At 49.4% G+C, this 28,000-nt stretch overlaps 1 protein-coding gene across 6 annotated transcripts; it reads right to left on the minus strand.

Annotated features, from left to right (window-relative positions):
* Positions 1 to 213: 213 nt before the first annotated feature.
* Positions 214 to 27,989, minus strand: EFCAB12 (EF-hand calcium binding domain 12). 6 transcript variants are annotated; one of them, XR_010155788.1, is made up of 10 exons: positions 27,389 to 27,989; positions 20,323 to 20,759; positions 17,210 to 17,404; positions 14,208 to 14,364; positions 11,949 to 12,035; positions 10,085 to 10,281; positions 7,551 to 7,764; positions 3,143 to 3,296; positions 1,152 to 1,472; positions 214 to 744 (listed from the first exon to the last, which is right to left on the minus strand). XR_010155788.1 is itself a non-coding variant. In XM_054682250.2 (10 exons), the coding sequence occupies exons 1-10, from the start codon at positions 27,435 to 27,437 to the stop codon at positions 486 to 488; spliced, it is 1,806 nt and encodes a 601-aa protein (XP_054538225.1). In that variant the 5' UTR covers positions 27,438 to 27,989; the 3' UTR covers positions 214 to 485. The 6 variants fall into 6 exon arrangements, 3 of the variants coding, with proteins under 3 accessions (XP_054538225.1, XP_054538226.1, XP_054538227.1); XR_010155789.1 differs by having other exon boundaries at positions 922 to 1,472; XM_054682250.2 differs by having other exon boundaries at positions 1,416 to 1,472.
* Positions 27,990 to 28,000: the final 11 nt, after the last annotated feature.

The raw sequence follows: 28,000 nt of genomic DNA on the forward strand, positions 1-28,000 counted from the left end.
GTGGCCTGCAGTCATCCCTGGAATAGCCCAGGGAACGTACCTGTATTCCCCCAGGCTCAAGGTTTCCCCACTGGGATCCCGGGACAAGAGGCTGGAGGTGGCCTGCAGTCATCCCTGGAATAGCCCAGGGAATGTACCTGTATTTCCCCAGGCTCAAGGTCTCCCCCCTGGTCACAGCTCCTGAGCAAGAAATCACATCAGCTGGGTCACAGGTGAAATGAGAAAAACTCCAACCTGCTTTATGTAGAAAGGGCAGAGGTCAGGGGAGGGAAATAGTCAAAAACTGCACGTCATTCCTTGGACACATCTACCCTCTGAGACACTGGACACTTTGAGTCCAGAGGGAACTGGCCCCCGGTCCATCCCTCTTTGAAAGGATTTCTTTAGTTTGACTCTTTGACACTCCTCTTGTGTCTGGGCTCTGGGCCGCTGGCTGCACTGGCCCCTGGCCCAGGAAGGCTGGGTCCGGCCACACCTGGCTAGCTCTAGTTGATGTAGTACACCTTGGCGGCATCATAATGGGCGCGGGTCATGTAGTTCTTGTTCCTAAGGGGCCACCAGTGGTCAGGGTGGTAGGTGGCTGGGTAGACATGGGGCTGGTGTTGAACACAACTGAAGAGCGCCAGGCTCCGGTCTGTGGCCACAGTGGGCAGGTAGAGCTGCAGCTTATCCAGAAGATGACCCGGCCAGAAGGAATTGGGGTGTGTTTGCTGCAGACCACTGGACCTCTTCACCTTCAGCTTCCTGGAAAACAAGAAGACACAGGGATGGTTGTCATGGCAGACAGGCCAGGGCTGAGGCTTCATCGCAGAGCCCACCAACTGTGACCAAAGTGGAGATTTAGCACTGTGCCAAGCACTTCAGCACCTCAGTCCTCCCCACAGTTCCATATGGTCAGCTCTGTTATCCTGTCGACCTCACCTGTGAGGACCCGGAGGCCTGGAGAGGCCGTCGCACACTGAGCAAGTGGCCAAGTGCAGGCTTCATTCCTTGTCCAATGCCTCTAAACTCAAAGTCTTAAGCGCAAACCATCTGTTATCTGGAGGCATTTTAATGTGGTGTTTGGAGTACGGCCCCTGCAGCCACCCTAGCTGGGTTCAGATCCCCACTGCATCACTTCGTAGATGTGCGACTCTGAGCATGATATTTACCCTGTCTGTGCCTCAGTTTCCTCCTGTGTAAAATGAATATGCTTAGTGTCACTTCATAGGGCTGTTGGGAGGATCTGAGTGAGTGAACACATGGAAAGCCCCAGAGCAATGCCTCCTGGCCCTCTCTGTGTTGTGTCACCGCCTCTCAGGCCAGGGCACCGAGCCCCAGCTGTTGTGCCAGGAGCGCAGAGTCCCAGTTGTCTCAGGCGAAGCTGCCCCTCCTCCCACCTTCCTTCGTTGTGGAGTTAGATGATTGCCACAGACCTGGTAAATTCCTCAAACTCCTTAAAGCGCATTTTCTTGCTTTTCTTTGGCGTTTTCCTAGTGGAGAAGAGAGAGGCATTTTGTGAGGAGAGTGGAAATCCAGGCCAATGGGGCTTTAGGGAGTAGGTCAGGGCCGCAGGGGTGGACCCGTTTCCAAGTCTCAAACGAGAGCTCTGAAAGAAAAATGTCTTCCACCTGGGGTGGACCCTGACTCTGTGCCTCCATGCTCCAGGGGAACACAGTGGGCTTGGGTCAGCTGGACCTACCCTCAGAATCTGGCCAGGTGACCTGGGCAAGTCACTTCCCCTTTCTCATCCTTGGTTTTCTCATGGTGCAGAATAGAGACCTCTCAGGGTAGTTACAAGGGAGGCTCAGTAAGTCACTGCCAAATCCTTTTGGGGTCCCTGGCTCCCACTCCCCACTCCAGAGCTTAACCCAGCCCTGAGGACGAAGGTGGTGAAATCTAACCCCCTTCCCCTCCAACCCTGAGCCTGACAGACATCACTAATCATTCACGGCACTCTTTCCCACCCAGCCTCCATCAACCATAAGTAGCAAGATACAGTCAACGTCTCTCCTTGACCTAAGAGAACTCTCTTTATCCTTTATTAGCTATGGCCTACCTAAGCATGGACCAAAATCCCCTTCCTGGGTTCCCAGCCACTTCCTGGCCCACCCCGGGGCTGGAAGGAAGTTACAGCCCGTGTCATGGCCAGGACCCACCTGCAGGCCTGGGCCTACTCCTGCACTTGAAGATGCCCCAACCAGAGCAAGGTAAAACAACGACAATCATTGATTGAGTGCTGTCCCTGCTAAGATGTTGACACTCTTTCTCATCTGATCCTCATAGTGTATGGTAGGAGCTACTAGGCCCCTTTACACATGAAGATGCTAAGACTCAGAGAAGTGCCTTGTCCATTTAACTGGAGGCCTGTCTGATCTCTACAGGGCCCTGCTGTGTCCCACTGCAGGCATTCTGGCCACACACCCAGTGGGCAGCTGGCAGGGGTCTAGAAGCAGGGGCAGGTCCAGGCCCCTCCCACCTCATGGTGTCCGGCCAGCTGGGCTCTCCTCCTCCCATGCCGCGCCCCTCCCTCTGCAGGGATGCTGCCTTGTTCCTCTGCAGTCACGCACGGATGCTGCCCACGGGTTGTCACCTGCTGCTTGACTCAAATCTGGGTAGCTCAGGCTTTAGAGTACCAAAGGAGGCCATTTTCTTAGAGAAGACTCAGGTTGGCCTCTCGAAAGGGCTGGAGGCAGGTCCCGGGGAAATGTTCTTTTATCCTCCCACGAGCTGCAAGCCCACCTCTTGCCAGAGAAGGGGTGTGGCCGCTGCAAGGTGGCAGGGCAGAGAAAGGGCTGCCCCCTGTTCTCTGCAGGGCCCTGACACCTGGCTGGGGATTTGTGAAGGCCCTCGCTCCAGCCCTGTTCTCTAAGGAGGCTCTCCTTTTCATCTTTTCCAGAAACCTTATGATTGTGCAGGACTGGGGTCAGGAGGGTAGCTGTGTGGGAGCTGAGGCCAGCAGGCCATGATCCTGAGACATGCGCCAAGGGTGACCCGGGACTGGCCAGTCTGCAGTGAGCAGTCAGGTTGGGGGATGCTGCCCTAGGATGCAGACGCAAGCACAGCATGGCGCCCCAGGTACTCCAGCCTGCAGCCCCCACACTGAAGGGATAGCAATGGAGCAGGAGGCCAAGGCAGGGAGAAAGGGGGTCCGAAACTCAGCTTGTCAGTCCTCTTAGACTTGCCAGGGCCCTGGGACCGGAGCAGAGCCAGATTCGGAGAAAAGACCTTCCAGTCAGAGTAGTAGCCTCCCGGCTGCCGGATGGGGCACACTTTGTCCATCTGGAAAATGATCTTGTCTCCTGGGTACAGCAAGGCTGTGGACAGCAAGAGAAACATCTGCAGCCATCAACCCAGACTGCCCATCCCTCCCTAAGCCTCTGGGGTCAGAGGAGGTGTTTTGTTTTTTTTTTTTTAATTCACATTTTTAAGACGTTTTCTTCTTATCTATATAGTAACTTTTTATTGTCGAATAGTTGTAGATTCACTGGAAGTTGCAAAAATACTGCAGAGGGGTCCCTTGAACCACTGTCCCAGTGGTGACATGCATATAGCTGTAGTGTGATGCCAGGAAAGGGGCCTTGGGACAATATGGCTCAGGGGACTACAGATGAGGGGGGCTTGTTCATAACAAGGACAACAAAGCCCCCAAGGCCCCGGTGCAATGAGGTCTGAGCTGTCCCAGGAGGCAGGAGGATTTGACCAAGACTTGACAAGGTTAACTTAGACCAATTTTCTGTTTTGTTTTGTTTTTCTGAGCAAGGTCTCACACTGTCGCCCAGGCTAAAGTACAGATCATGGCTCACTGCAGCCTCAACTTCCTGGGCTTAAGCGACCCTCCTACCTTAGCCTCCTAAGTAGCTAGGGCCACAGGCATGCACCACCATGCCTGGCTGATTTCTTAAATTTTTAGTAGAGATGGGGTCTTGTTATGTTACCCAGGCTGGTCTGGAACTCCTGGGCTCAAGCCATCCTACCTACCCCGGCCTCCCAAACTGCTGGGATTACAGGCATGAGCCACTGTGCCCGGCCCACTTGGATTTGTTTGGTGGCAGTTTTCTCCTTGTCTTGAATTAATCTCATGGAGATCCTTGGGAGAGTTTTCTCAGATGTGCTGAATATAAAAAAAATACTGAGCCAGGGTCTCCACCTTCTGCAACTATCAAGCAGTGCTTGTCTTAAGCTGGCAACACATGAAAGCTCATGTTCTAGAAAAAGTGATGGAAGTTACACTCCAGCTAGTTAATGTTGGTTATTTGGGGGTTGGGAAGGGGCTGTGGAGGTGAGAAGCAAGGAGAGGGAAGGGGGAGATATGTAACATTAATATTTTCAAAAGGTACACATGATTTTTTAAAGTATGATTTAAAAATGAGTTATATAAATAATTTTCTGTAAATGGAAAAGGAAAAGAGATTTGTGAAAGGATGGTCACTAAAATATTCACAACAGCCAACTCAGGCTGGGGAATTTTGATTTTTATGTTTTCAAAAAATTCAAATGAGCAAGTATTATCGCCAAAACCAGGGTGGAAAGCCAATAAAGCTATATTCACAGGGGAGGGGGAGACCTTGTTTAGAATTCTGGCTCCTGAGCTTGAAGCCTGGAGTCTGAGCCACCAAGGTCTAGTCTAGAACACAGAGCTGGAAGTCCTGATATTTGAGCCTCTCTGCTTATAGGAGATCAGGCCTCTGTCATAAAGATACCGAATAGCAAGTGGCCAAGACAGTGGTCAGAGATGGATTTGGGCCTAGTCCCACCCACAGGATGCTCCTGTGTGCCCATGAACGTGAGATCCTGCAGACAGGTGAAGCTCACTCATGTAGGAACCCAGCAGCTAGCAGAAGCCAGGGGTGGATGCAGTGGCTCACGCCTGTAATCCCAGTACTTTGGGAAGCTGAGGTGGGACGATTGCTTGAGCCCAGGAGTTCGAGATCAGCCTGGGCAACAAAGCAAGACCCCATCTCTTAAAAAAAAAAAAAGTGGCTCGATATTCTGGTGGGGACAGACAAAGAAGCACAGAGGGGAAGACCTAACCCAGAGGAGCAGTCCAGGGCACATGGCAAGCTGGCCTGCATTTGAGAAGACAGAGCTGCAGCTCCACCACTGCGTAAGACCATGGTGTAAATAATCCGGAAAGGTGAGGTTCCCCAAGGAAGGAAGAAGGAGGGATGTTTTGGTGAAAAGTCAGCATCCAGAGCTATAGGATCTCCTTCTGTCTCTGCCCTCCCAACCCAGGTAGCACATGTGGGAGACAATGACCACTGAAGTTGCTTGCCTGTGTTCCTGACAGCCTCTGACCACATTCCCCTGTATACACTTGTGATGGGCCAAATTGTGTCTCCCCGAAATTCTTATGTTGTAATTCTAATCCTTAGTACCTTAGAATGTGATGTGTGTGTGCACGTGTGTGTGTATGAGAGAGAGACAGAGAGCGAGAGAGAAAGGGTCTTGCTCTGTCACCTAGGCTGGAGTGCAGTGGTGCAATCTCGGCTAGCTGCAACTTCGACCTCCCAGGCTCAAGTGATCCTCCTACCTCAGCCTCCTGAGTAGCTGAGATTACAGGCACATGCCACTATGCCTGATGAATGTTTGTATTTTTTGTAGAGATGGGGTTTTGCCATGTTGCCCAGGCTGTTCTCGTACTCCCGGGTTCAAGCAATCCACCCACCTCGGCCTCCCAAAGTGCTGGGATTATAGGCATGAGCCACTTCACGCTGCTAGAATGTGACCGTTGAGGGAGGGATAAAAAAGGATGTGACTTCATTTGGAGATTTTGGTGGTTTTTTTTTTTTTTTTTTTTTTTTTTTGACAGGGTCTCGCTCTGTCACTCAGGCTGGAGTACAGTGGTATGATCATAGCTCACCACAGCCTTGAACTCCTAGGATCAAGCTATCCGCCTGCCTTGGCCTCCCAAAGTACTGGGATTACTGGGGTGAACCACTGTGCCCAGCCTGGAGATAAAGTCTTGAAGGAGATGATCAAGCTAAAACGAGGTTGTCCATGGGTGGGTGCTAATCCAATTTGACTGGTGTCCTTAGAAGAGAAAATGTGGACACACAAGAGAGACAACAGGTGTGCATGTGCAGAGAAAAAACTGTTTGGAGGCAGCAAGGAGGCAGCCATCTGCCAGCCAAGGAGAGAGGCCTTGGAAACCAGCCCTGCTGGCATCTCGATCTGGGACCTCCAGCCTCCAGAACGGTGAAAAATAAATTCTTGTTGTGGAAGCCGCGCAGTCCACAGACTGGTATTTTGTTATAGGAGCCCTAGCAAACTAATCTAAGAAGACCCAGGGCCCTATAAGGTTAGCGCTTGTTTCCCTCCCTCTTGGGAAAAAGATGGTAATAATCAATTGTGACTGTAAAGTCTAGTTCTCACGTAAGTCACACCACTCCCTGTGTGATGTGTTCCTTTCTCAGAAAGCTACATTTCCCAGTATGGCCAAAGTTCCTTCCTAGGCAGAGGTTCCTAGGAGAAAACCTCTGCCCCCAAGTGCAGCTTGCTCCTTCATGTTTTTAAAGCACAGAGAAGATCCTGCCCATTAAATTTATACATTCACCAGGCCGGGTGCAGTGGCTCATGCCTGTCATCCCAGCACTTTGGGAGGCCAAGGCAGGTGGATCACCTGAGGTCAGGAGTTCAAGACCGGCCTGGCCAACATGGTGAAACCCCATCTCTACTAAAAATACAAAAATTAGCTGTGCATGGTGGTGTGCACCTTTAGTCCCAGCTACTCAGGAGGCCAAGGCAGGAGAATTGCTTGAACCTGGGAGGTGGAGCTTGCAGTGAGCCACGATCGCACTACTACATTCCAGCCTGGGTGACAGAGTGAGACTCCATTTCAAAACAAAACAAATTTATACATTCACCAATTCACAAGTTTGGAATGCAGGCATTGCTAAATTGTCATCTCGGGGCTGGGCCCTTCTCCGCTCCCACATATTAAAAGTGCTCACCCCCCAGAGACACAGTGGGCTCAGACCAGCTTGGATGTATGAAAACGTGTTTTCCACCCAAGCAGAGGAAAGAAGCAGTGTGGAAATCTCAGGGCTGAGTCTGAGCGCTCTCTGCTCAAAGGGCTTTAGCAGGTCCTGTCTCCACGTGCTTTCATACCCCACTGCTTGTTGCAGAAGAACCAAGCAACAGCCTGGCCTAGAGAAAGGCTTTGTTTTGATAGCAGTTATCATTTCTATCAAATATCCCTCTTCAACATTGCAACTCTTCCTTTATGTTCAACCTCAGGGCTTTCTCACTTGGAACTCCTGTCCTTGGAGCTTTCTACTCTAGAATGAGCTTTTGGTTCACCAAGCTCAGGGTTCAAGAATCCAGACCCCCAAATCTCAGTTGTGGAACCCAGACCTCCGGGCCTTGTGTTCTAGAAATCCCATCTAGCAGCAAAACAGACTGGGCTCCTCCTCTTCTCCTCCACGCCCCCACTCTGCCTTATTCCCAATGTCCCCACCAGAGACTACAGTGGCTTGAATGGCTGCATGGGTGCCCTGGGTGGCATCACCCTCACCCCAGCTCTGGGGTTCCCTTGGCATCTTCCTAGGGCCAGCCACCGAGGCCCTTACCTTTCATGAGGATGTCCTCCGTCAGCAGGAGGCCATAGGACTCACAGAGCTTCCAGCATTGCAGGTAGACCAGAAAGTTGTGCCTGCGGGCCGAGTCAATGAGCTCCCTCATATCCCCGTGGATGGTGGACGGGAGGCAGTGCTCATCAAAGTGCCGATTCCCACAGCGCACCAGGTGACATTGCTCCGTGTACTGGATGGAGGGGATCGTGAGCTGCGAAGGAAGCAGAAAGGGGCTCGCCCTTCTCTCGCCTGTGTCCCTCCTCCTGGCCGGAAGAAGGAAGATGCAGTGCCTCATCGACCTCTCCCCTGCGAGGTCCCCATGAGGGGTGATGGCAACCAACGTCCAGTGGGGCTGCAGTTCCGGTTCTGAAGTCAGTGAAGACTTCAGGTTCAGAAGCTCAGGTTCTGAAGTCACAGCCCTGTAGACGGGTGTGCAGGTGTGCACACATGATTGTGTAACATATACGGTAAAACACAGTACACATGCCCTAGAGGCGTCCTATTGAAAAATGACATTCGCGGGGCCACAAGGTGGCTCACACCTGTCATCCCAGCACTTCGGGAGGCCGAGGCAGGAGGATAACTTGAGCCCAGGAGTCCGAGATCAGCCTGGGCAACATGGCAAAACCCTGTCTCTACAAAAAAATTAGCTGGGCATGGTGGCGTGCGCCTGTAGTCCCAGCTTCTCAGGAGGCTGAGGTGGAATGATGGCTTGAGCCCGGGAAGTTGAGGCTGCAGTGAGCCAAGATCAAGCCACTGCACTCCAGCCTGGGCAGTAGAGTGAGACTGTCTCAAAAAAAGAAAAGAAAAGAAGAGAAGAGAAAAGAGAAGAAAAGAAAAGTGACATTTAAATTAGGAGTAGCCATCTGTGACCTTGAGGTGAAAGCCATGAGCTAAGATAGGAGGAGGCTAGCGGAGCAGGTAGCTGCTTTTGTTGGCTGCCACCACCTTGTTTTTTTTAACAAGGAAAAAAAAACCCCTAACTTTTAAAGCTTCTAAAACCAGAATCAGCAAAGACCAGCCCATGAGCCAAATCTGGCCCACCAGCTGTTTTTATAAATAAAGTTTTGTTGGAGCACAGCCACACTCATTTGTTAAGGTGCTGTCTGTGGCTGCTTTCCTGCTGCAACACAGAGCTGAGTAGTTGCGACAGACAAGATATGGCTCACCAGGCCTAAAATGTTTACTATCTGGCCCTTTACAGGGGAACTTTGCTGGTCCCTGCTCAAACATTTTGGGTTTTCTTGTCATGCAACTGAATCAAATCTTAGTAGATACAGCACTTAGCAATATCTGCCATTTTATTATACGTACAAATACAAATATTATAGGTATAAATACAAATATGTATTTTTAATTATATATATATATTTGTGTTTATTAATTTTTTTTTTTTAGAGACACGGTCTCACTCTGTAGCCTGGGCTGGGGTGTACTGTGCAATAATAGCTCACTGCAGCCTTGACCTCCCAGGTTCAAGCCATCCTCTGGCCTCAGCCTCTTCAGCAGGTGGAGCCACGGGCACACGCCACTATGCTGGCTAATTTTTTAAAAATTTTGTGTAGAGACGGGGCCTTGCTGTGTTGCCCAGGCTGGTCTCAAACTCCTGGCCTCAAGTGATCCTCCTACTTTGGCCTCCCAAAGTGCTAGGATTACAGGCATGAGCCACTGCACCTGGCCTGTATATAATTTTTTTTTTTTTTTTTTTGAGACAAGATCTTGCTCTTTCCCCTCGGCTGCAGTCCAGTGGTGCGATCTTAGCTCACTTCAGTCTCAACCTCTTGGGCTCAGGCAGTCCTCTCACCTCAGCCTCCTGAGTAGCTGGGACCACAGGCACATGCCATCACCCCAGGCTAACTTTCTAAATTTTTTGTAGAGACAGGATCTCCCTATGTTGCCTAGGATGGCCTCGAACTCCTGGGCTTAAGCAGTTCTCCTACCTTGGCCTCTCAGAGTGCTGGGCTAACAGGTGCGAGACACCACTCCCAGACTATATTATATATGAATATTTATATGTAGTATTGTATTGATGTTGTCTGCCTCCCTTACCAGACTGTCAGCTTCCTAGGGGCATGGACTGTTATGCTTACTATAACACCCAGAAGAGTGCCTGGCACATGGTAGGCTCTCAATAAATGTTTACTGGACAAGCTAATTCATGCAATCAATCCTTCCTTCACTTGCCATGTATTTCTGGAGAGTCTACCCAGTGTCAGGCCCTGTGCCAGGTGCCTGGATTCCAGCTGTGATGAAAATGCAGGCCTGGTCTAAGGATGAAAAGTCATAATTAAAGAATAGGGAGAGGGGGACGTGATAGTTTCAGAAACAGGATCTTACTACCTTTTACAAAAACCTCAGGAGGCAGGTATTGTTCTTATTTTACAGATGAGGGACGTGAAGAAGGGGTGGTTGTAGAGGTGAAGACCCCCCTCCCCAGGGTTCTGCAGCCAGCGGGTGGTGCTGCTGCGGTGATCTGAACCCCAGCTGCTCCAGTCCCCAAGCCGCATGCTCTCCTTGCGCTGGCGAGGTACCTTGTGCTGTCGCTGCCGCTCGCGGTACCGCTTGCCCACTTCCTCCATCTCCTCCAGGGTCATGGGCCGCGCCTCCATCTGCGTGTCGACTGCAGGCACCGTCAGTAGGTCCACTTTGGGAAGCTGTGGGGCTGAATCCACCTCCTGCTTCTTGAGCGGACCCTTCAGGGAATCTCTGTGCTTGGCCAAGATATAACCTGGAGTCAGAGGGAAGAGATGAAGGAAGGAGGGACTAAGAGGGTGCCCAGCCACGGAACCTGCCAAGCAGTTATCCAGTGTCACCCAGCAGGCACCAGGCCACCCCTCCGCTCCCTTCCCACACGTCTGGGCAGTGCCCACCTAAGCCACCTAAGCTGTACCTTAGATGTGGCCCTCCTCTCCATCTCCACTAATGGCGTCCCTTACTGCACCAACCCCAGCCCTCTGGCTGCCATTCTCGTCCTGTCACCCTGTCTCACCAAGCAGCAAATAGGATCTTTAAAAAATATAGAGTATAGCCAGGCGCGGTGGCTCACGCCAGTAATCCCAGCACTTTGGGAGGCTGAGGAGGGCGGATCATGAAGTCAGGAGATCAAGACCATCCTGGCTAACACTGTGAAACCCCGTCTCTACTAAAAATACAAAAAATTAGCCGGGCATGGTGGCACGTGCCTGTAGTCCCAGCTATTCGGGAGGCTAAGGCAGGAGAATTGCTTTAACCTGGGACCTGGAGGTTGCAGTGAGCCGAGATCTTGCCACTGCACTCCAGCCTGGGTGACACAGTGAGACTCCCTCTTAAAAACAAACAAACAAACAAAAAATATAGAGCAGGGTACTTTGGGAGGCTGAGGCGAGTGGATCAGCTGAGGTCAGTAGTTTGAGACCAGCCTGACCAATACGGTGAAACCCCGTCTCTACTAAAAATACAAAAATTAGCCAGGTGCAGTGGTGTGCACCTGTAGTAGTTACTTGGGAGGCTGAGACGGGAGAATTGCTTGAACCCGGGAGGTGGAGGTTGCAGTGAGAAGAGATCACACCACTGCACTCTAGCCTGGATGACAGAGCAAGACTCCATTCCCCCCCCCAAAAAATATATATACATATATAAAGCAGGGTGCAGTGGCACGCTTGTGGTTTTAGCTGCTCAGGAGGCTGAAGTGGGAGGATTGCTTATGCCCAGGAATTTGAGGCTGCAGTAAGCTATGATCACACCTGTGAATAGCCACTTCACTCCAGCCTAGGCAACATAAGGAGACCCCATTGCATGGATCTCCTTATGTTGGATATGTGTGGATGGATGGATAGATTAGATAGATAGATAGATAGATAGATAGATAGATAGATAGATAGACAGACAGACAGACAGACAGACAGACCGACCGACCGACCGACCAGATCGCCTCATTCCCTTGGCTTCCCACAGCATTTAGACCAAAACCCAGAGTCCTTTCCCTGGGCTACAAGGCCCTGCTGTACCATCTGGCCTCAGCTGCCTTTCCACCTGGTCCATGGCGTACCATTCACCCTTCACCCGTTCCACCCAGCCACCCTGACCACCTTCTGTCTCTTGCAAGCTTTCCTACCCCAGGGCCTTTGCCTTCACAGTTCTATCTGCCTAGATTGTGCTTCCCCCAAGACTAGTTCCTGTCAATCACTCAGATGTCGGCTCCAATGTCTGCTTCTCAGAGAGGCCGTCCCTGACCACCAGCCCTTTAGGTGCAAGCTCATCAAAAGCTGGGGCTTTGGCTGGCCCACTGCTGTGTTCCCAGTTTCTAGAAGTGGCACATAGTAGTTGCTCAACAAAGATTCCAATGAATGAAAGAATCCCATTGTCCCTGCCCTGGTTCAGACCTTCATTGTCTCAAGCTGAAATAATATCCCTTACCACCTTCTATTGAGGCTGTGAACAAGTGGCTCAGCCTCTCTGAGCTCCAGCTTCCTCCTCGTAAAGCAGGAATAGTAATCCTGACCTCTGCGGACATAAAGGATAAACTGAGATCATTCTGCAAGAATGAAGAAGAGCTACTGCAAGAAGAACTACTGGAAGAAGGCACCCCTGCCAAGACGCTCAAACTCTTGCCTCTTTAGACAAAGTGAGAGACACCCGGACAGAGCAGGAGCACCGTCATCTGGGACAAACACCGCCACTTTAAGTTCCAGCTCCCTTTCTAGCCTCATGCATTTCAAGGAAATCACTTCTCTTCTAACATAAGCAGCCAGAAAGAGCAGACAGTAAAACACAGACAAGACAGCTCAGGCACAGAGGGAGGTCAGGGGAAAGTCTCTTGGGTGACTGCCAAACTTCACCCTCATACAATGGGCCCCAGTAAAACTGTGGGCCTTAATAAGCACATTCCTTTCCCTTCAGGTGCACTAAGATAGGGAAGCTAAAAGCAGACTTGGGGGATATGCCTGCAGCTGCAGAAAGATGTATGGAAACAGACACGCAACTCTGCCTCCCAGATAAACACAACAAAGAGACAGAGAAGCAGTCCAAGCCTCTGATAAACTCTTCCACCATGAATCCTTAAAAACTCTTAGTCTGTAAGAGAGTGTGGCTCTGACCTAACTCAGCCAGCAGCCCCTCTCAGGTTTGTTTTCTCTAAAATAAACCTGTCCTTGACTATTGAGCCACCTTTCCTGTTTCTTTCCTCTTTCTTTAATTCTTACACACCCCAGTCTACCTATCTTACCCACTATTGCTCACCAGGGAAAAAGAACTCAGTGATGACGCCAAAATAGCACCATGAGAGCAAAGGTCTGCTGCTTGGCTTTGTGTTTACTTACTGGGAAATAACAGACCCCAAAATATCTCTGCTGCGAATATGCATCACAGCACACTGTGGTCATTGAAATGACTCACAGCCAGCTACACAGATAACGATAAGCTTGGTAATTTATAACAAAAAGGCACAAAGAGTATCAGAGGGAAAGCAGCCCAACTTGAGGTGACCTTAAAAATGTGCTGGACATAAAGGAGATTACTACTGTTGGGGTGGTGACACATGCAGGAGCGACTGTTGGGGTGCTGAGTTTCCCTGAGCTCTGAGAGAGGCAGAGACCCTGCTTGGGAGGTGATAGTTTCTCTGCAGGACAGCTGGTTGAGACTGGACATTGAAAATCTCCTGGAGGACTGAGGAATGGATGCTCTGAGCTGCCTGCTGTCCCCAAATGAGCCACTCCAGTGAGGATGCTGAGTAACTCCTCTTGGTGTGACTGTAAACTCCAACGGCCTCACCCCAGATCTTTACCATTGTTAGGAAACCCCTCCACTGCCTCCTCCAGGGCTCCTGTGTGACTCAGGGAGGACAAGGAAGCCCCAAACATGCATGAGATTAAGTTCCTGCCAACCTGGTGGATGGGAACAGAGCAAGATTTGTTTCGTTTAGAAAAACAAAGCTGTGGCTATGTTTGGGAAGGGTGCTAGAATGGGTGGGTGGTTGTAATTGTTCTTTTTTGTTTCTTTGTTTGTTTGTTTACTACAAGAATGGTACTAAGATATAAAGAAATATTATACAATGCACCTTTGTGTTGTAGAGTAAATTCACAGCCAGAGCTTTAGCAAGTCCATTTCTAATTTGCCTCTGTGCCTTGTCTGGACAGATGTGGCCCCACAAATGTATTGCTTGGCAGATGGAACTTGAGCCATGCACAACCTTTACAACTGTTGACAGCAACCCTGCCATAATACCCCTGATAGCAGAATACCAAAATATACTTTCCAGTAAACTGTAAACATGTGCTAATTCTGGTTCTGAACAAGAATTTTATCAATAAGCTATGGATTAATAGTGAGGAGGCCTTGGACCCACACACACATAAATGTCTCTGGAAAGGCTTGCCATTTGGGTCAGTTCTCAGCCTCTCAGGTGGGCTCTGGTGGGCTGAGTATCCTCCTCTAAGAACAAGGGCTGGGACTCATTTATCTTTGAATGGACACAGTGGTAGCTGGGCACTCAAGGGAATATCTACTCCTTAGTTAATCTCTGGGCCTGAAAATTTCCAGAGGCTTGGCCAAACCACAGTTGGCCAAAACTGGGGAACACACTGAGGAAGTGAGTTTGGAGGAGAGGCCAAGGCTGCCTGCACCATGCTTGCTCCCAGGATGGGGAGGTGGAGGCACAGGATGGGGAGGGGTACGCACGCTCCCTTGCAGTGGCCAGGCTGCTCCTTTGCTGAGCCATAGACCACTGCTTGTAGGTATTGGCCAGGATATCCATGGTGATGGTGTTGTGCTTCCCAAGAGAGCTGAGGTAGATCACTATATCCTCCACCTCTTGGTTCTTCAGAGGGACTCCGACCTGAGGAGAGAGAAGACCTTCAGATTAGCAGGCTCCCATCCAAACATCCTGCTCTGATGGCCAAGGCCTTACCAGCCTCCTCAGACCCCCATCCTGCTTCCAGTTTCATCCTCAACCACTTCCTACTATACCCAAGGTCCCTGCTGCAGCTCAGAGCCCTTTCCCGGTCCTTGAATGAACTCTGCACTTTCTTACCTTTGCCTTTGCTCAGGCAGTTCCCCTTCTCTGCCTGAAAAACTCCTATCCCTCCTTCAAAGTCCAGTCCAGATGTCACCATCTTTATAGAGTGGGTTTCTTCTTCCTCTAGGGTCCCACCCCACTTCCCACCAGTCTCAATGGCAGCATCTACCATGCTGGATACGAAGCATGATTTCACATGTGGATCATCCCTATACACAAGTAACACATAAATCTCCCTTAATTCCTGGAAAATGGGATCAAGAATACTATACACCTCATTCTTTTAAGGACGATGAGCAACTCTGGAGGTGTATAATGCTTGCCAGAAACATTGGATATTCAAGAAGAAAAGTTTTAAAGGAAATATGATTTTGTTCTTCAGTTTCTTTAGACAATAGTCATTGTTCACTGAACTTTACTCAAACTCCTGGCCTCAAGTGATCCGCCTGGTTCGGCCTCCCAAAGTGCCGGGTAAACAGACGTGAGCCACTGCGCCTAGCCTTGATCAGAACTAACTTGATCAGAGCTAAGTAAGATCAGAACTCTCCTGGTGCTGGCTGGACGTTGTGCCTCACGTTTGTAATCCTAGCACTTTAGGAGGCCCAGGTGGGTGGAATGCCTGAGGCCAGGAGTTCGAGACCAGACTGGCCAGCATGGTGAAGCCCCATCTCTACTAAAAACACAAAATTAGCCAGGCATGGGGACACATGCCTGTAATCCCAGCACCCAGGAGGCTGAGGCAGGAGAATCCCTTGAACCAGGGAGAGGGAGGTTGCAGTGACCCAAGACTGTGCCATTGCACTGCAGCCTGGGCGACAAGAACGAAGCTCCGTCTCAAAAAACAAACAAACAAACAAATAAACAAAAAAATGAACTCTCCTGGTGCTAAAGAATGTAATATTTAAACTTTTGGTTATGGAGATTAAAGACTATTATCTTTAAATGCTTTGAAATGTTGTTGAGATAATTACATGTCATAAAACATGTGTGAGAAAATTGATAATAATTTAAAACCACGAAAGACATCACAGTCAACTCCCTAAAGTTGTTTAAGGTATTTGTTGTCGTTGTTTGGGTTTCTTTTAAGCTGAGATCTTGCTCTGTCACCCAGGCTGGAGTGTAGTGGTGTGATCATAGCTCACTGCAGCCTCTAACTCCTGGGCTCAAGTGATCCTCCCATCTGACCCTCCCATGTAGCTGGGACTACAGGTGTGTGCCACCACACTGGGCTAAGTTTTTTAATTCTTTGTAGAGATGGGGGTCTCACTATGTTACCCAGGCTGATCTCAAGCTCTTGGCCTCAAGCAGTCTTCTCACTTTGGCCTTCCAAAGTGTTGGGGGATTACAGGCATGAGCCAGCATGCTAGGGTAAAGTATCTTGCATTCGAAATGTATAAAAACGTAATTCATCTAGACTAGGGTTAGCAAGTTAGCAAGCTTTTTCTATAAAAAGTCAGATAAGGCCAGGCGCAGTGGCTCATGCCTGTAATCCCAGCACTTTGGGAGGCTGAGGCAGGTGGATCACAAGGTCAAGAGATCAAGACCATCCTGGCCAACATGGTGAAACCCCTTCTCTACTAAAAATACAAAAATTAGCCGGGCGTGGTGGTGCACGCCTATAGTCCCAACTACTCGGGAGTCTGAGGCAGGAAAATTGCTTGAACCTGGGAGGCGGAGGTTGCAGTGAGCCAAGATTGCACCACCGCACTCCAGCCTGGTGACAGAGTGAGACTCTGCCTCAAAAAAAAAAAAAACAAAAAAACAAAAAACCCAAAACCAAAAAAAAAACTAAAAACAAAAAACCTCAGATAGTAAATATTTTAGGTTTGGCTAGCCATACGGTCTGTGTCATACTGCTCAACTCTGCCATTGTAGCATGAAAGCAGCCATAGACAATTCAAGGATGAATGAGTGTGGCTGTGTTCCAATAAAACTCTATTTAAAAAACAGGAAGCAGGCTGGACTTGTCTCTTGAGCCACAGTTTGCAGACCTCTGCTAGGCCGATACAACTTTCCATGATGATGGAAATGTTCCACATCTGTGCAGTCCAGTAGAGGAGCTACTTGCCACATGTGACTACTGAGCACTCAAAATGTGTGGCTGGTGTGATTGAAAGACTGGATTTTTAAATTTATAATTGATTTAAATTAATAAATAGCCAGTGAAAGTAAAAGTGTGGTCCACAGACCAGTACTACAGGCATCACCAGGAGCTCGTTAGAAATACAGCATCTTTTGATGACCCACAGATGTGCTGGGTCAGAAGCTGCATTTCGACAGGACACCCATGTAACTTATATGCCAGTGACAGTTGGAGACACTCTACCAGCTTTCTCTGATCTCAGTTTTGGGGTCTGCTGTGCAAGACAGGGATTCCCCAAGGTAGCTGGCTGGTTATGAGGTCGACTCCACAGACTTTCCACTCAGATGGGGGTTTTCAAGGTCAGACTGGTGCGGGGCAGATATTAAGGATCTGATTTGGCCACAAGTTAATCCATATTTTCCAGCCTTAATAAGTAATAAGGCTGACAGTTTGCACTCCTTGTGTCTACTTCTCAGTTGAACCAGAACCCAGCGTGGCGGGGGAGGGGTGGGGGTGGCAAAGAGGGAGTACATGTACATCCTGCCCACTTAGGCCCATCCAGAGAAAGCAGGTGGCACTTACTGCCTTTACAGCCGCGATGAACTCCTCCCTGGTGATTCTCTGGTTCTCACCCTGGCCCACCTTGTGAAATATCTCCAGGATCTTGATCTTGCGGCTATGCAGGTAGGAGTACATGACTGACAGGGCAGGGGGCTTGGGCAGCTGGAGCTGGGGCACCATCTGGCGGGACAGCCGGGAGAGCCTGGGGGCTTTCTTCTGGAAGAGGTGAGAGGGTAGGGCAGAGGAGAGAGTTCAAAGGAGACAGGCCAGGGGGATGCAGTCCCCAGAGTTAGGGACTAAGGAGAGGACGAGCAGCTCTAAATAGCAGGATAGAGTACAAAGGGCACTGGGTTCAGGGCAACTGTGTTTGGCCACAAAATGCCTGGGAGACTTTGCTTCTCTGAGCCTTGGTTTTCTCATCTGAAAAACACAAGGCTTGGACAATATAGGAACTAAAATTTCATTCTTATCCACATCTCTCCTGTCAAACCAGTCAGTATGCGTAATCCCACTGGTCTGGTCTCTCAGTGCACCAAAACCTATACTCTTCCCTGGAGCCAGGTGGAGACTCCCCATCCCCGCCCCCAGCCTTTGCATCTGCTATAGGCCTCCTGCCTGGAAGACTTTTCTCTCTTTCTCTATCTGTCCAAATCCTCCTTCTCCAATTCCAGGTGAAAGGGCCTATTTTGTAATGGATGATAATCTTCTACCTTGGTGCAGCACTGGACAGTTTACAAAGGGCCTTCCCATTCCCTAGGGTATTGTTCCTCTGTGCTCCTCCCGGGGTGCTTATTATAATAGAGACCCACCTCTATTAATGGCCTGTAGCAAACCGTAGAGCCATTAATCCTATGTGTCTGCCTCTCCCACTAACATGTGAACACCTTGTGCTATGGCTTAATGTTTGTCCCCTCCAAAATACATGTTTAAACTGAACATGACTTTTGTTAAGCCACTTGGCACATGTGACTATTGAGCACTCAAAATGTGGCTGGTGTGACTGAAGGATTCCATTTTTAAATTTATAATTAATTTACATTATTAAATAGCTAGCAAAAGTAAAAGTGTGGTCCTGTGGACCAGTACCACAGGCATCACCAGGAGCTCGTTGGAAATGCAGCATCTTTTGATGATCCACAGATGGGCTGGGTCAGAAGCAACTTAATACTGTTATCAACATAATGGTATTAACAGGTGGGGCCTTTAAGAGGTGATTGGGTCATGAGGTGTCTGCTCTTATGAATCCATTAATTCATTTATGGATTAATGGATTAATGGGCTAAGGATTAATTGGTTATCATGGAAGAGGGCTCGTTATCATGAATGGGATCAGCTAGAAAAGCCAGTTTGGCTCCCTCTCGGGCACCCCCTCACCCTGAGATGCCTTCCACTGTGTTAGGATGCAGCACGAGGCCCTCCCTAGAGGCCAACCAGTCAAGCCTTCAGATAACTGTGGCCCAGGCCAACATCCTGACTGCAACTTCATGAGGACTTTCAGCCTCCAGGACTGTGAGCCAAAAAAAACTCTCTTTTCTTTATAAATTACCCAGCATCAGGTCTTCTGTGACAGCAAGAGAAGCCAGGCTAAGACACCCTGGAAGTAAGACCGTGTCTTATTTACAGTGTATCCCCATCTCCCACCTTTATACTGAACAAAGCCCAGGTTGTAGGAAGACAGGCAGTAATTGTTTGCTGAAGGAATAAATGATCCTATGAATTAGGTATGAGGTACTACCTAATTCACAATAAGGAATCAGGCTCAGAGATGTGAAAGGTTTTCCCAATGCCACACAGCAGGTAAGCAGTACAGCTGCATTTCTAACCCAAGTCTAGTTCTTATTCTTAGACACTATGCTGCTGGCAGAAGAGGGTGTGTTAGACCCATGAAATTAGGATTTGGGCTATAATAACAGCAAGGACTGACCCTGAAGTTTCCTGGCCAACCAACCCAATGGACACTTGTGAGATTACAATAATAATACAGATGGAAATCATGTTTGAGTGCTCACTATGTGCCCAATAGCGTCCTAGGCACCTTATATAAATGAATGCATTTAGACATCATAGCGACCCCAGGAGGTAGGAACAATGGTTGTCTCCATTTTATAGATGAGAAAACTGAGACCCAAATGGTACAGCTAGGAAGGAGCAGAGCTATGTTTAAACCCAACTTATCTGTCTTCTTATCCCAAGGAAATGTCACAGAGAGAGAAGGAGTTGGTAGTACCCTTATCACTTACTATCGCTATATGTTTGGATAAATGTTGGCCTCACTGAGCTTCTATTTCCACATTTGTAAAAGGGGGATCCTCCTTTTCCTCCCAACCTCACAATCGTCATCCTCACAATAGCTTGCTACATGGAACCCTCAGCAAACTTGTGTCAATGAACCAATGAATGAACAATGGGTATTTTAAATACCCCATAAGATGGACTGCCAGGATGATCCCTTTTGGGGTGATTTTAAGGTATGTCCACAAATTCTTCTGCTTCCCTCTTTTCTAAGATGGAGTCTTCTTTCCTTCTTGAGCATGGGCAGTACTCAGGGACTCATTTCTGACAAAGAGAATGTGGTGGAAGTGATAGTGTGGAACTTCTGAAACTGAGGCCTTCAGAAGCTAGGTCTGAAAGGGCAGCCTCTGTCTTGCTCTCTTTTTTGGACCCTTCACTCTGGGGGATGCCAGCAGACATACTGTGAGGACACTTAAGCAGCCCTATGGAGAGGTCCATGTGGGGAGGAACTGAGGCCTCCTGCCAATAGCCACATGGGTGAGCCAGCTTGGAAGCAGATCCTTTTGCCCCAGTCAAGCGTTCAGATGACTGTGGCCCAGGCCAACATCCTGACTGCAACCTCATGAGAGACTCTGAGCTAGAGCGACCCAGCAAAGCTACTCCCCGATTTCTGACTCTAGAAACTGTGTGTGATCATAAATATTTGTTGCTTTCAGTCATTTGGGGGTGTTTGTTATGCAGCAATAGATAACTAGACAACTAATACACCTCCCTCTCAAGACTTCTGTTTGCTCCTCTGTGAAATGGTGTGAACTATCCCTATCCAGCCTAACCCAAGGGAATAAAATAATGATGCATCCCTAAACCCTTGGTGTCTTCATCTGGCAAATGGGGCTGCTCACCCTGGTAGTCCTCGTAGTTGCCTGGGAGGCATTTGGCTGGGCACTCTGCTCCTCGTGGATCATGTGTAAGACCTTGGCCTCTGAAGGCGTGATGCTGGGCTTGTTCTCCAGCCACCTCTTTACATCACCAAAGGACTCTAGCTCCTGCCGCAGCTTCGACCTCTGGCTCAGCCAGGTCTTCCTGTCCTCTGGCTGCTCTTGGATATCTCTAGCTTCCAGAACTTTGAAGCTGGGGATGGGCTTTGGGGGAGCCTGAGGTTGGGATGCAGGATTAATGGGTGTCTGATCCTCCTTGCGAGGCACCATGATGATTCGCCGGCGGGTCTGAGGCAGGCGGAAGTCCTTCTGCTGGAACTGCTTGAAGCAGTGGGCAATGACCGGTTCAGGATCAAAGACGGGAGCATTTTCATTGATGGGAGTCTTAGACGGGCAGAGTCCTTGGGGTAAGAGAGTTAAAAGATGAGTTTCTCTCTGGAAGAGGACTGAAAGGAGCCAGGAAGGAAAAACGCTTTTGCTCCAGGCTGGGCATCAGGGCCCTGGATCCCAGGCCAGGCTTTATCATTGTCTTGCTGTAATCGTAAGGATAATTTCATCTAATGTTACCGGGTGCTCCCAACAGCAGGCAGCAAGCTAAGGGCTCTATATGCTTTCTCTTATTTCATCTTCTCCATACCCAGCCCCCAACACCTCCCATTGGCAATCAGGATGAACTTTTAAAGATGCCAGTCTGATCTTGTGTGATCATCTGAGGCAGCACAGTATTAAGAGCAGAGGCTTTGGGGCCAGAACGTTCTTCGGTCTGAGTCCTGGCCCTGCCACCTACTGGCTGCATGATCTTGAGCAAACCACCTAACTTCTCTGTCTCAACCTCCTCATTGGTAAAATGGGCATAATGATGGTAACCTATTTTATCGGATGGGAGTGATGTTAAAATCAGTCAATTTATTAGAGTTGCTTTGCACATAATATATCTGCTATTATTGGTATATACTCACCATTCACTCATTTTGAAGCCCTTCCATGACTTTTGATAACCTTAAAATGAAGTCCCGGGCCCCTCTTCTGTCAACCTGTCCCCCTAATCCCTTGCTTCTCTTCCCTTACTATGTCCTGGATGCCTGGGCTTCTCTCTGTTTGCTGAGTGGTCCAAGCCTCATCCTGACTAGGGGTTGGCACGTGCTCCTCCCTCTAGCAGGAGTGCTCCCTCCCCATCCACACCCTGGGCACTCTTCCTTATCCTCCAGGTCCCATCTTTGCATCACAACCTGCACTTTCCTTCAGACCACTTATCATGACTGGGTACAACAAGGGCTGAAAACTGGTGGTCCTCATGCTGAATGAGGGCGGAGGTCTTGTTTTGTTTGACAACTTGCTTGATATTTTTCAATCTGAGCTACTTTGGGCTGAGGCATTGCCCTCTCCAGCTTGCCACAGGCTCCCCCATTCCTTATTGTCTCACAGGCAGCTCATTTTCTTTATTAAGTCCTCGGTTTGGGCAGCAATTTGCCTTTGAGACCCCCAGTGCAATTATTTGGTTCATGTTTATTTTTTCTAGTAGACTATGAGCTCCATGAAGACTGTAACCCTATCTCTCTTGTTCCTGACTGGAGCCCTGACACCTCCACAGTGTCTACATATAATGGGAACTCAGTAAATATTTGGTGAGTGAAAAATGGACAGACCTATGATGCTGGTACTATGATTATGCCCATTTTGCAGATAAGGACATTGAGGCCTAGAGAGGCCCAAGGTCACTCAGTTGATTAGTAGCAGAGCTGAGACATGAACTTCAGTTTGTCTGGCCCCAGAGCTCGGCTCTTAGCTGTTACTTGATATTACCCAGGGCTGTCACCCAATCCTGCTGAGTCTCAAGTATTTTACTTCTGAAATGATATAAACTCTGCTCTATCTACCTCTTGAAGTTGTTATGAAGATCAAATGAGATAACAGTTTGAAAGTGTTCTAAAAAATCAGAAGGGGCCAGGCATGGTAGCTTATGCCTGTAATCCAAGCACTTTGGGAGGCTGAGGTGGGAGGATTGCTTGAGCCCAGGAGTTCAAGACCAGCCTGGGCAAAATAGTGAGACCTCATCTATACAAAAAAATTTAAAAACTAGCCGGGCATGGTGGTGCACGCCTGTAGTCGCAGCTCCTCAGGAGGCTGAGGTGGGAGGATCACTTGAGCCTGGGAGGTCAAGGCTACAGTGAGCTGAGATTACCCGCATTGTAATCCAGCCTGGGCAACAGAGACCCTTTTTCAAAAAAATAAAAAAAAATCAGAAGGGATATAACAATCTTATTGGAAATACTGTCACTGTCATTTTCCTCCTAAAACCCAAACTCTCTTGCTTAAAACCTGTCCATGGCTCCTAACTGCCTCTAGAGTAAAGTTTAAGCTCCTTAACCTGGCCCCACCTGGTCCTCTCACCCCTACCAGCCTCTCCGATTTCTCTGGCTCCTTCTGCCTTCCCTTACATTTGTATCCAAACAGATCTGCCCCACCAACACACACAAGCCATGCTGTTTCCTCCCCATGACATGCTCTTCTCCCTCCCTGCTTCACTTCTTGATCCCTGACTCACCCTTTGAGACTCAGCTCAGGCATCCCGGCCCCTTGAAGCCCTCCCACTCCCCCTCTCATGGGCCCTCTGGGTCCCATAGCCCCCACACTTAATCCCATCATAAGCATTTACCATATTTTTCTGAAATGAAGATACTTTCTGCATCTTTCTTTCCCAACAGCCTGTGAGTTTCCCAGTGACCAGGACTGTGTCTTAGTTCCCCTGTGTCCTCAGTGCCCAGCCTGGCCCAAAGTGGACATTCAGTACATTTGTTAAGTCTCTTTACAAGGCCCATGTGTTCCTTTCATAGTCAGCAAATAATAAAAGTAAACATCATGGTATGGTTTGCATCTGTGTCCTTGCCCAAATCTCATGTTAAATTATAATCCCCATTGTTGGAGGAGGGGTCTAGTGGGAGGTGATTGGATCATGGGAGAGGACGTCCCCCTTGCTGTTCTCATGAGAGCGAGTGCTCACAAGATCTGGTTGTTCAAAAGCATAGCACCTCCCCCTGCTCTCACTTCCTCCTTCTTGGGTTATGTAAGATGTGCCTGTCTTTGCCTTCTGCCATGATTGTAAGTTTCCTGAGGCCTCCCCAGCCATGTTTCCTGTACAGCCTGAGGAACTGTGAGTCAATTAAACCTCATCTCTTTATAAATTACCTAGTCTCAGGTAGTTCTTTATAGCAATGCTAGAACAGATATTACACATCAATAGGGATGGAAGCGAACACTTCTAAACAACACATGTATCATTACTTTGACCACAAGAAAGTTCATTCCCAGCAGGGGATGACTGAGAATGTAGTCATTCATCAAATCAGTATTTATTGAGAATCCCCCAGGGCTTGGTGCTGAACCAGGTGCAGATTAAACTAGGCTGGGCACCTACCATGGTTCACCTGTTCTCAGTCCACCCAATGGAACAAGGTGGGGCACCCAGAGGGTAACAAGATGTTCTCAGTTGGGGGAGAAATGCTGACTGTGGGACCTGGGAGGGCATCAAGGAAGAGGTGTCTTTGATGTGGACCTTCAAGAATGATCTGGCTTCATGGGGTGGAGGGGCAGGGATGGGGAAAGGTCAGGAGTGGGATTTGGGGATTTTAGGGTCACCAGACAGTTCCACATGTTGGAAGCCCACTGTGTGTAAAGGAGGAGGTTAGTGGGAAATAAGGTTGGCGTCATCTCAAATGCCAGGCTAAGAGATTGAAACTTTACCCTGCAGGCCACGGGAACACAAAACCTGCTCCCCACAGGTCTTGCTGCTCCCATTTGGGTCCTCCCTAGACCCCCAATCCACGTTCTGCCCTCAGCCAGGAGAGCCTTACAAATGTAAATTCACAGTCTGTCCCTTCCCCATTTGAAACCATTCAATGGATTCTTAGTGCTCTTTGAATAAATACCCGCCTCCTTCTGTGGCCTACAAAGCTGCCTTCACTGGCCCTGCTCCCCACTCTTCCGTTGTCACCTCCCAGCCCCCGCCCCCTCACTCATGTGGTCCCAGCTGCTGTCCTCCTTTCTGTTGTCTGAGGTGCCTTGTTCCTTCCTGGCTCTGGGTTTTCAGTTTTTGCATTTGCTGTGCCCTCTGAAGAGCACTGCATTCCCCAGGGCTTCCCCTGGCCGAGTCATTCTCCTCACAGTTCTAAACCTGCACCAGCCCCTGACCCCACTTTCCAAGGGTGCCTGCCCACCACACCTCCTCAGGGAGCTTCACTCTAGTGCTCTTTGGAGTCCTGTGTCCATTGACAGAAAGGGAAATGGGCTCTTACAATAAAAGAGGCTGTCATTGTGTAGTTATGGGTAGAGACTATGTGACAATGTTCCTAGGAAATTGGCAAGGAAAGCTCTCAGACGCCAGCTAGTTCAATCACCTGCCCAGGTCAGGGACACTCTCCTCAATGCCACTGGCAGACTTTGCCTCTGTTTATACATCTCCAGTGACGTGGAACTTTCTACTTAACATGGTGGACACTAAACTCTGACTGCTAGAAAATATTTCCTTATATTGACCCAGAATTTGTTTCCCTGGACTTTCTACCCTTTGGTTCTAGTCCTCCCCATGGATGTCCCAGAAAACACACTTGTTCTCTCTTTTCTCAGACAGCCTATAGGTGTCTGGAAACAATTCTACTCTTTCTTGAAATTCTCCCTGCTCTTGGCTTGATTCAATCTCTTGCTATGTCCAATTCTACCTGTCTGGCTATGGTTTTTGGGCCCCTCTTTTCCTGATTACTCCTTAAAGGTTGTTGCTTCCAGGCTTATACCCAGGGTCTCTTCTCTTTTCAAATAATCCCTTCCATTCTCATGTTTCTATGACCTTCTGTATGCTGGGGACATCCATACCAATATTTTTGACTTGGAATTAGCTCCAAGTTTATACCTCCAGTTGTTCCTAAAACATCTCCACTTGGATGGCTTACAGGGTTTTTTTTTTTTTTTTTTTTTTTTTTGAGACGGACTCTTGCTCTGTTTCCCAGGCTAAAGTGCAGTGGCACGATCTCGACTCTCTGCAAGCTCTGCCTCCCGGGTTCACGCCATTCTCCTGCCTCAGCCTCCCGAGTACCTGGGACTACAGGTGTCCGCCACCACGCCCGGCTAATTTTTTGTATTTTTAGTAGAGATGGGGTTTCACTGTGTTAGCCAGGATGGTCTCGATCTCCTGACCTGGTGATCCGCCCACCTCAGCCTCCCAAAGTGCTGGGATTACAGGCGTGAGCCACGGCGCCCGGCTGGGGATCTTTTTTTATTATTTATTTTTAATTGAGACAGGGTCTTGCTCTGTTCCCCAAGCTGGAGTACAGTGGCTCAATCATAGCTCACTGCAGCCTTGAACTCCTAGGCTCAAATGATCCTCCCAGCTCAGCCTCCTGAGTAGCTGGGACTACAGGTGCATGCCATTAAGCCTAGCTAACTTTTTTTTTTTTTTTTTTTTTTGAGATGGTGTCTTGCTCTGTCACCCAGGCTGGAGTGCAATGGCATGATCTCGGCTCACTGCAAGCTCCACCTCCCTGGTTCATGCCATTCTCCTGCCTCAGCCTCCTGAGTAGCTGGGACTACAGGTGCCTGCCACCATGCCCGGCTAATTTTTTGTATTTTTAGTAGAGATGGGGTTTCATTGTGTTAGCCAGGATGGTCTTGATCTCCCGACCTCGTGATCCACCCACCTCAGCCTCCTAAAGTGCTGGGATTACAGGCGTGAGCCACCCCACCAGGCCCGGCTAACTTTAAAAAACAATTTTGTAGAGATGGGATCTCACTATGTTGCCCAGCCTATTCTCAAACTCCTGGGCTCAAGCAATCCTCCTGCCTCAGCTTCCCATAGTGCTGGGATTACAGGCATGAGATACTGTGCCCAGCTACTGACAAGGATCTTAAACTCAACCAACCAAGACTGGATTTGTCTTTGTGCCCCTTCCCCCACTAACTGGGTCCTCTGAGTACGTTCTCTATCTCTGTGGAAGACATCTCCATCTACCAGGTCCCCCAGCTGCCAACTTGAGAACCATCTTTATTTGCCTCTTCTGTGTTTCCTGACCAACCAGCCCCCAAGTCCCTGTAGTTCCCTCTAGCCTGGGCCTTCTCCCTCACCTCCCAGCATCTTTAGCTTGGGCATTTGACCAGAGCCCTGACGTGTGTGCCTGGGAAAGGTGGCCAGCCTCTCCAGCTCTCCCTGTTTCTCCACTGGGCATTAATGTGTTCAGTGCTGGAGAAGCGGCATGGAGAAGACCTTCAGTCTTCAAGCTTTATAGCCCCAGCTCTCATCTCCCCACACCAACATTCTGAGTCTGCCAACTCAGTCTCAGGTCTTTTCTGACTGCTCCCAATCCAGTCCTGCCACTCCCAGTGGCCTCTCCATCTCCTGACTTGCAGGATCTTTTATGATCTTGTCCCTTCTGACCTCTCTCACCTCATTTCCAGAGACACCAGACCTCTTGGGTCATGCTGTTTCCTTGCCCGAAATGCTTTTCCTTCCCCTTTTGGCTTGGAGAACTCCTTTTTATCCTTTAAGCTCCAGTGTAAAGATCTTTTCCAAAAGCTTGGAACTGTTCCTCCCCATCCCATACCCTCAGCACACATTTTACTCCTGGGTGTCATCCCTGGGCCCGGCATTCACCCCTTCTTATTCTGTAATTATCCATTTATCTCTGTCCTTTACCCGTGAAGCTGCATTGCTTTGCCAAGAACTTGGTCCCCAGCACATTACTGCCAAAACCTTGAAGACTGACGTCTTCTCCATGCCTCTCCTCCAGTACTGAATACATTAATGTCCTGCAGAGAAACAGGGCGAGCTGGAGGGCTCCCGTCACATGGGTCGGGCCTCTGGTTCCTCCAACTAGGCTCAGATAGAAATCTCAGAAATGTACATGACCTGCCCCCGACTCCATGGCAACCCTTCACCCAGAGGGGGTCGGCACAATATCTGTGGCTGAGTTTTTGCCCTCACCCCACTTTCACGCGTCCTTAGGGCGCTGAGCGCTCCCTGCAGACGCTTCTTCCCGGGGCTTACCGAGCAGCGACAAGAACAGACTGTGGTACGCTTCATAGTCGTCGTCCATGGTCGTGGTGCTGGGAGGGGGTGCTGAAGGGCGTGTGTGAATGTGTGTCGATGTGGGCTTGCTTGCGTAGGGGTACCGGGGTATCAGATAAACCGTAACTCCAAGTCGTGCGAAAGGCGCTCAGCTCAGACTGCAGAAGCAACCTGTTGCCGTGGCTACGGACGCCCCGCGCCAATTGGCTGAGCGCTGTCACGTGTTAAGAGCGAGCCCGCCCTGCCGAGCGCCTGCTGGCCCCACCTCGTTTTCGTCCAATTCTGGGAGGGGCAGCGAGCAAATCCACGCCGCGCCCAGTTCTGGGCTTGGTGAAAGGCGGGATTTCTTTGTTCGGCCCAGTAGTCCCTGAATCCAGTGTAGAAAGTCTCCGGTTTTCCCGTGAAATGTGGGATCTTCCGCAGGTCTCCATATCTCTAGGCCTCAGTTTTCTCATCGGAAAAATAGGCCCTGCCTCCTCCAGAGGGTTAGGAAGAACCAAAGTGAGCTGTGGCCAGATAGAGGTGTTGGGTATGTTCTGCCCCCCTTATGGCAGGGTGCCATGGTTTGGAGTTACAGAACCTGAGGACCAG

This window comes from Pan troglodytes, chromosome 2 (assembly GCF_028858775.2).
Source record: "Pan troglodytes isolate AG18354 chromosome 2, NHGRI_mPanTro3-v2.0_pri, whole genome shotgun sequence".
NCBI classification, from domain to species: domain Eukaryota; kingdom Metazoa; phylum Chordata; class Mammalia; order Primates; family Hominidae; genus Pan; species Pan troglodytes.

What these genes read in the sequence shown, in the direction of transcription:
- EFCAB12 (XM_054682250.2), bottom strand. Translation starts at nt 27,437, where the DNA reads ATGGACGACGACTATGAAGCGTACCACAGTCTGTTCTTGTCGCTGCTC. An exon ending in TCATCGCGGCTGTAAAGGCA is followed by an intron (nt 14,365 to 17,209) that starts GTAAGTGCCACC and finishes CTCTCTCCTCAG; the next exon opens with GTCGGAGTCCCTCTGAAGAA. An exon ending in CCTGGCCACTGCAAGGGAGC is followed by an intron (nt 12,036 to 14,207) that starts GTGCGTACCCCT and finishes TTATGTCCGCAG; the next exon opens with AGGTCAGGATTACTATTCCT.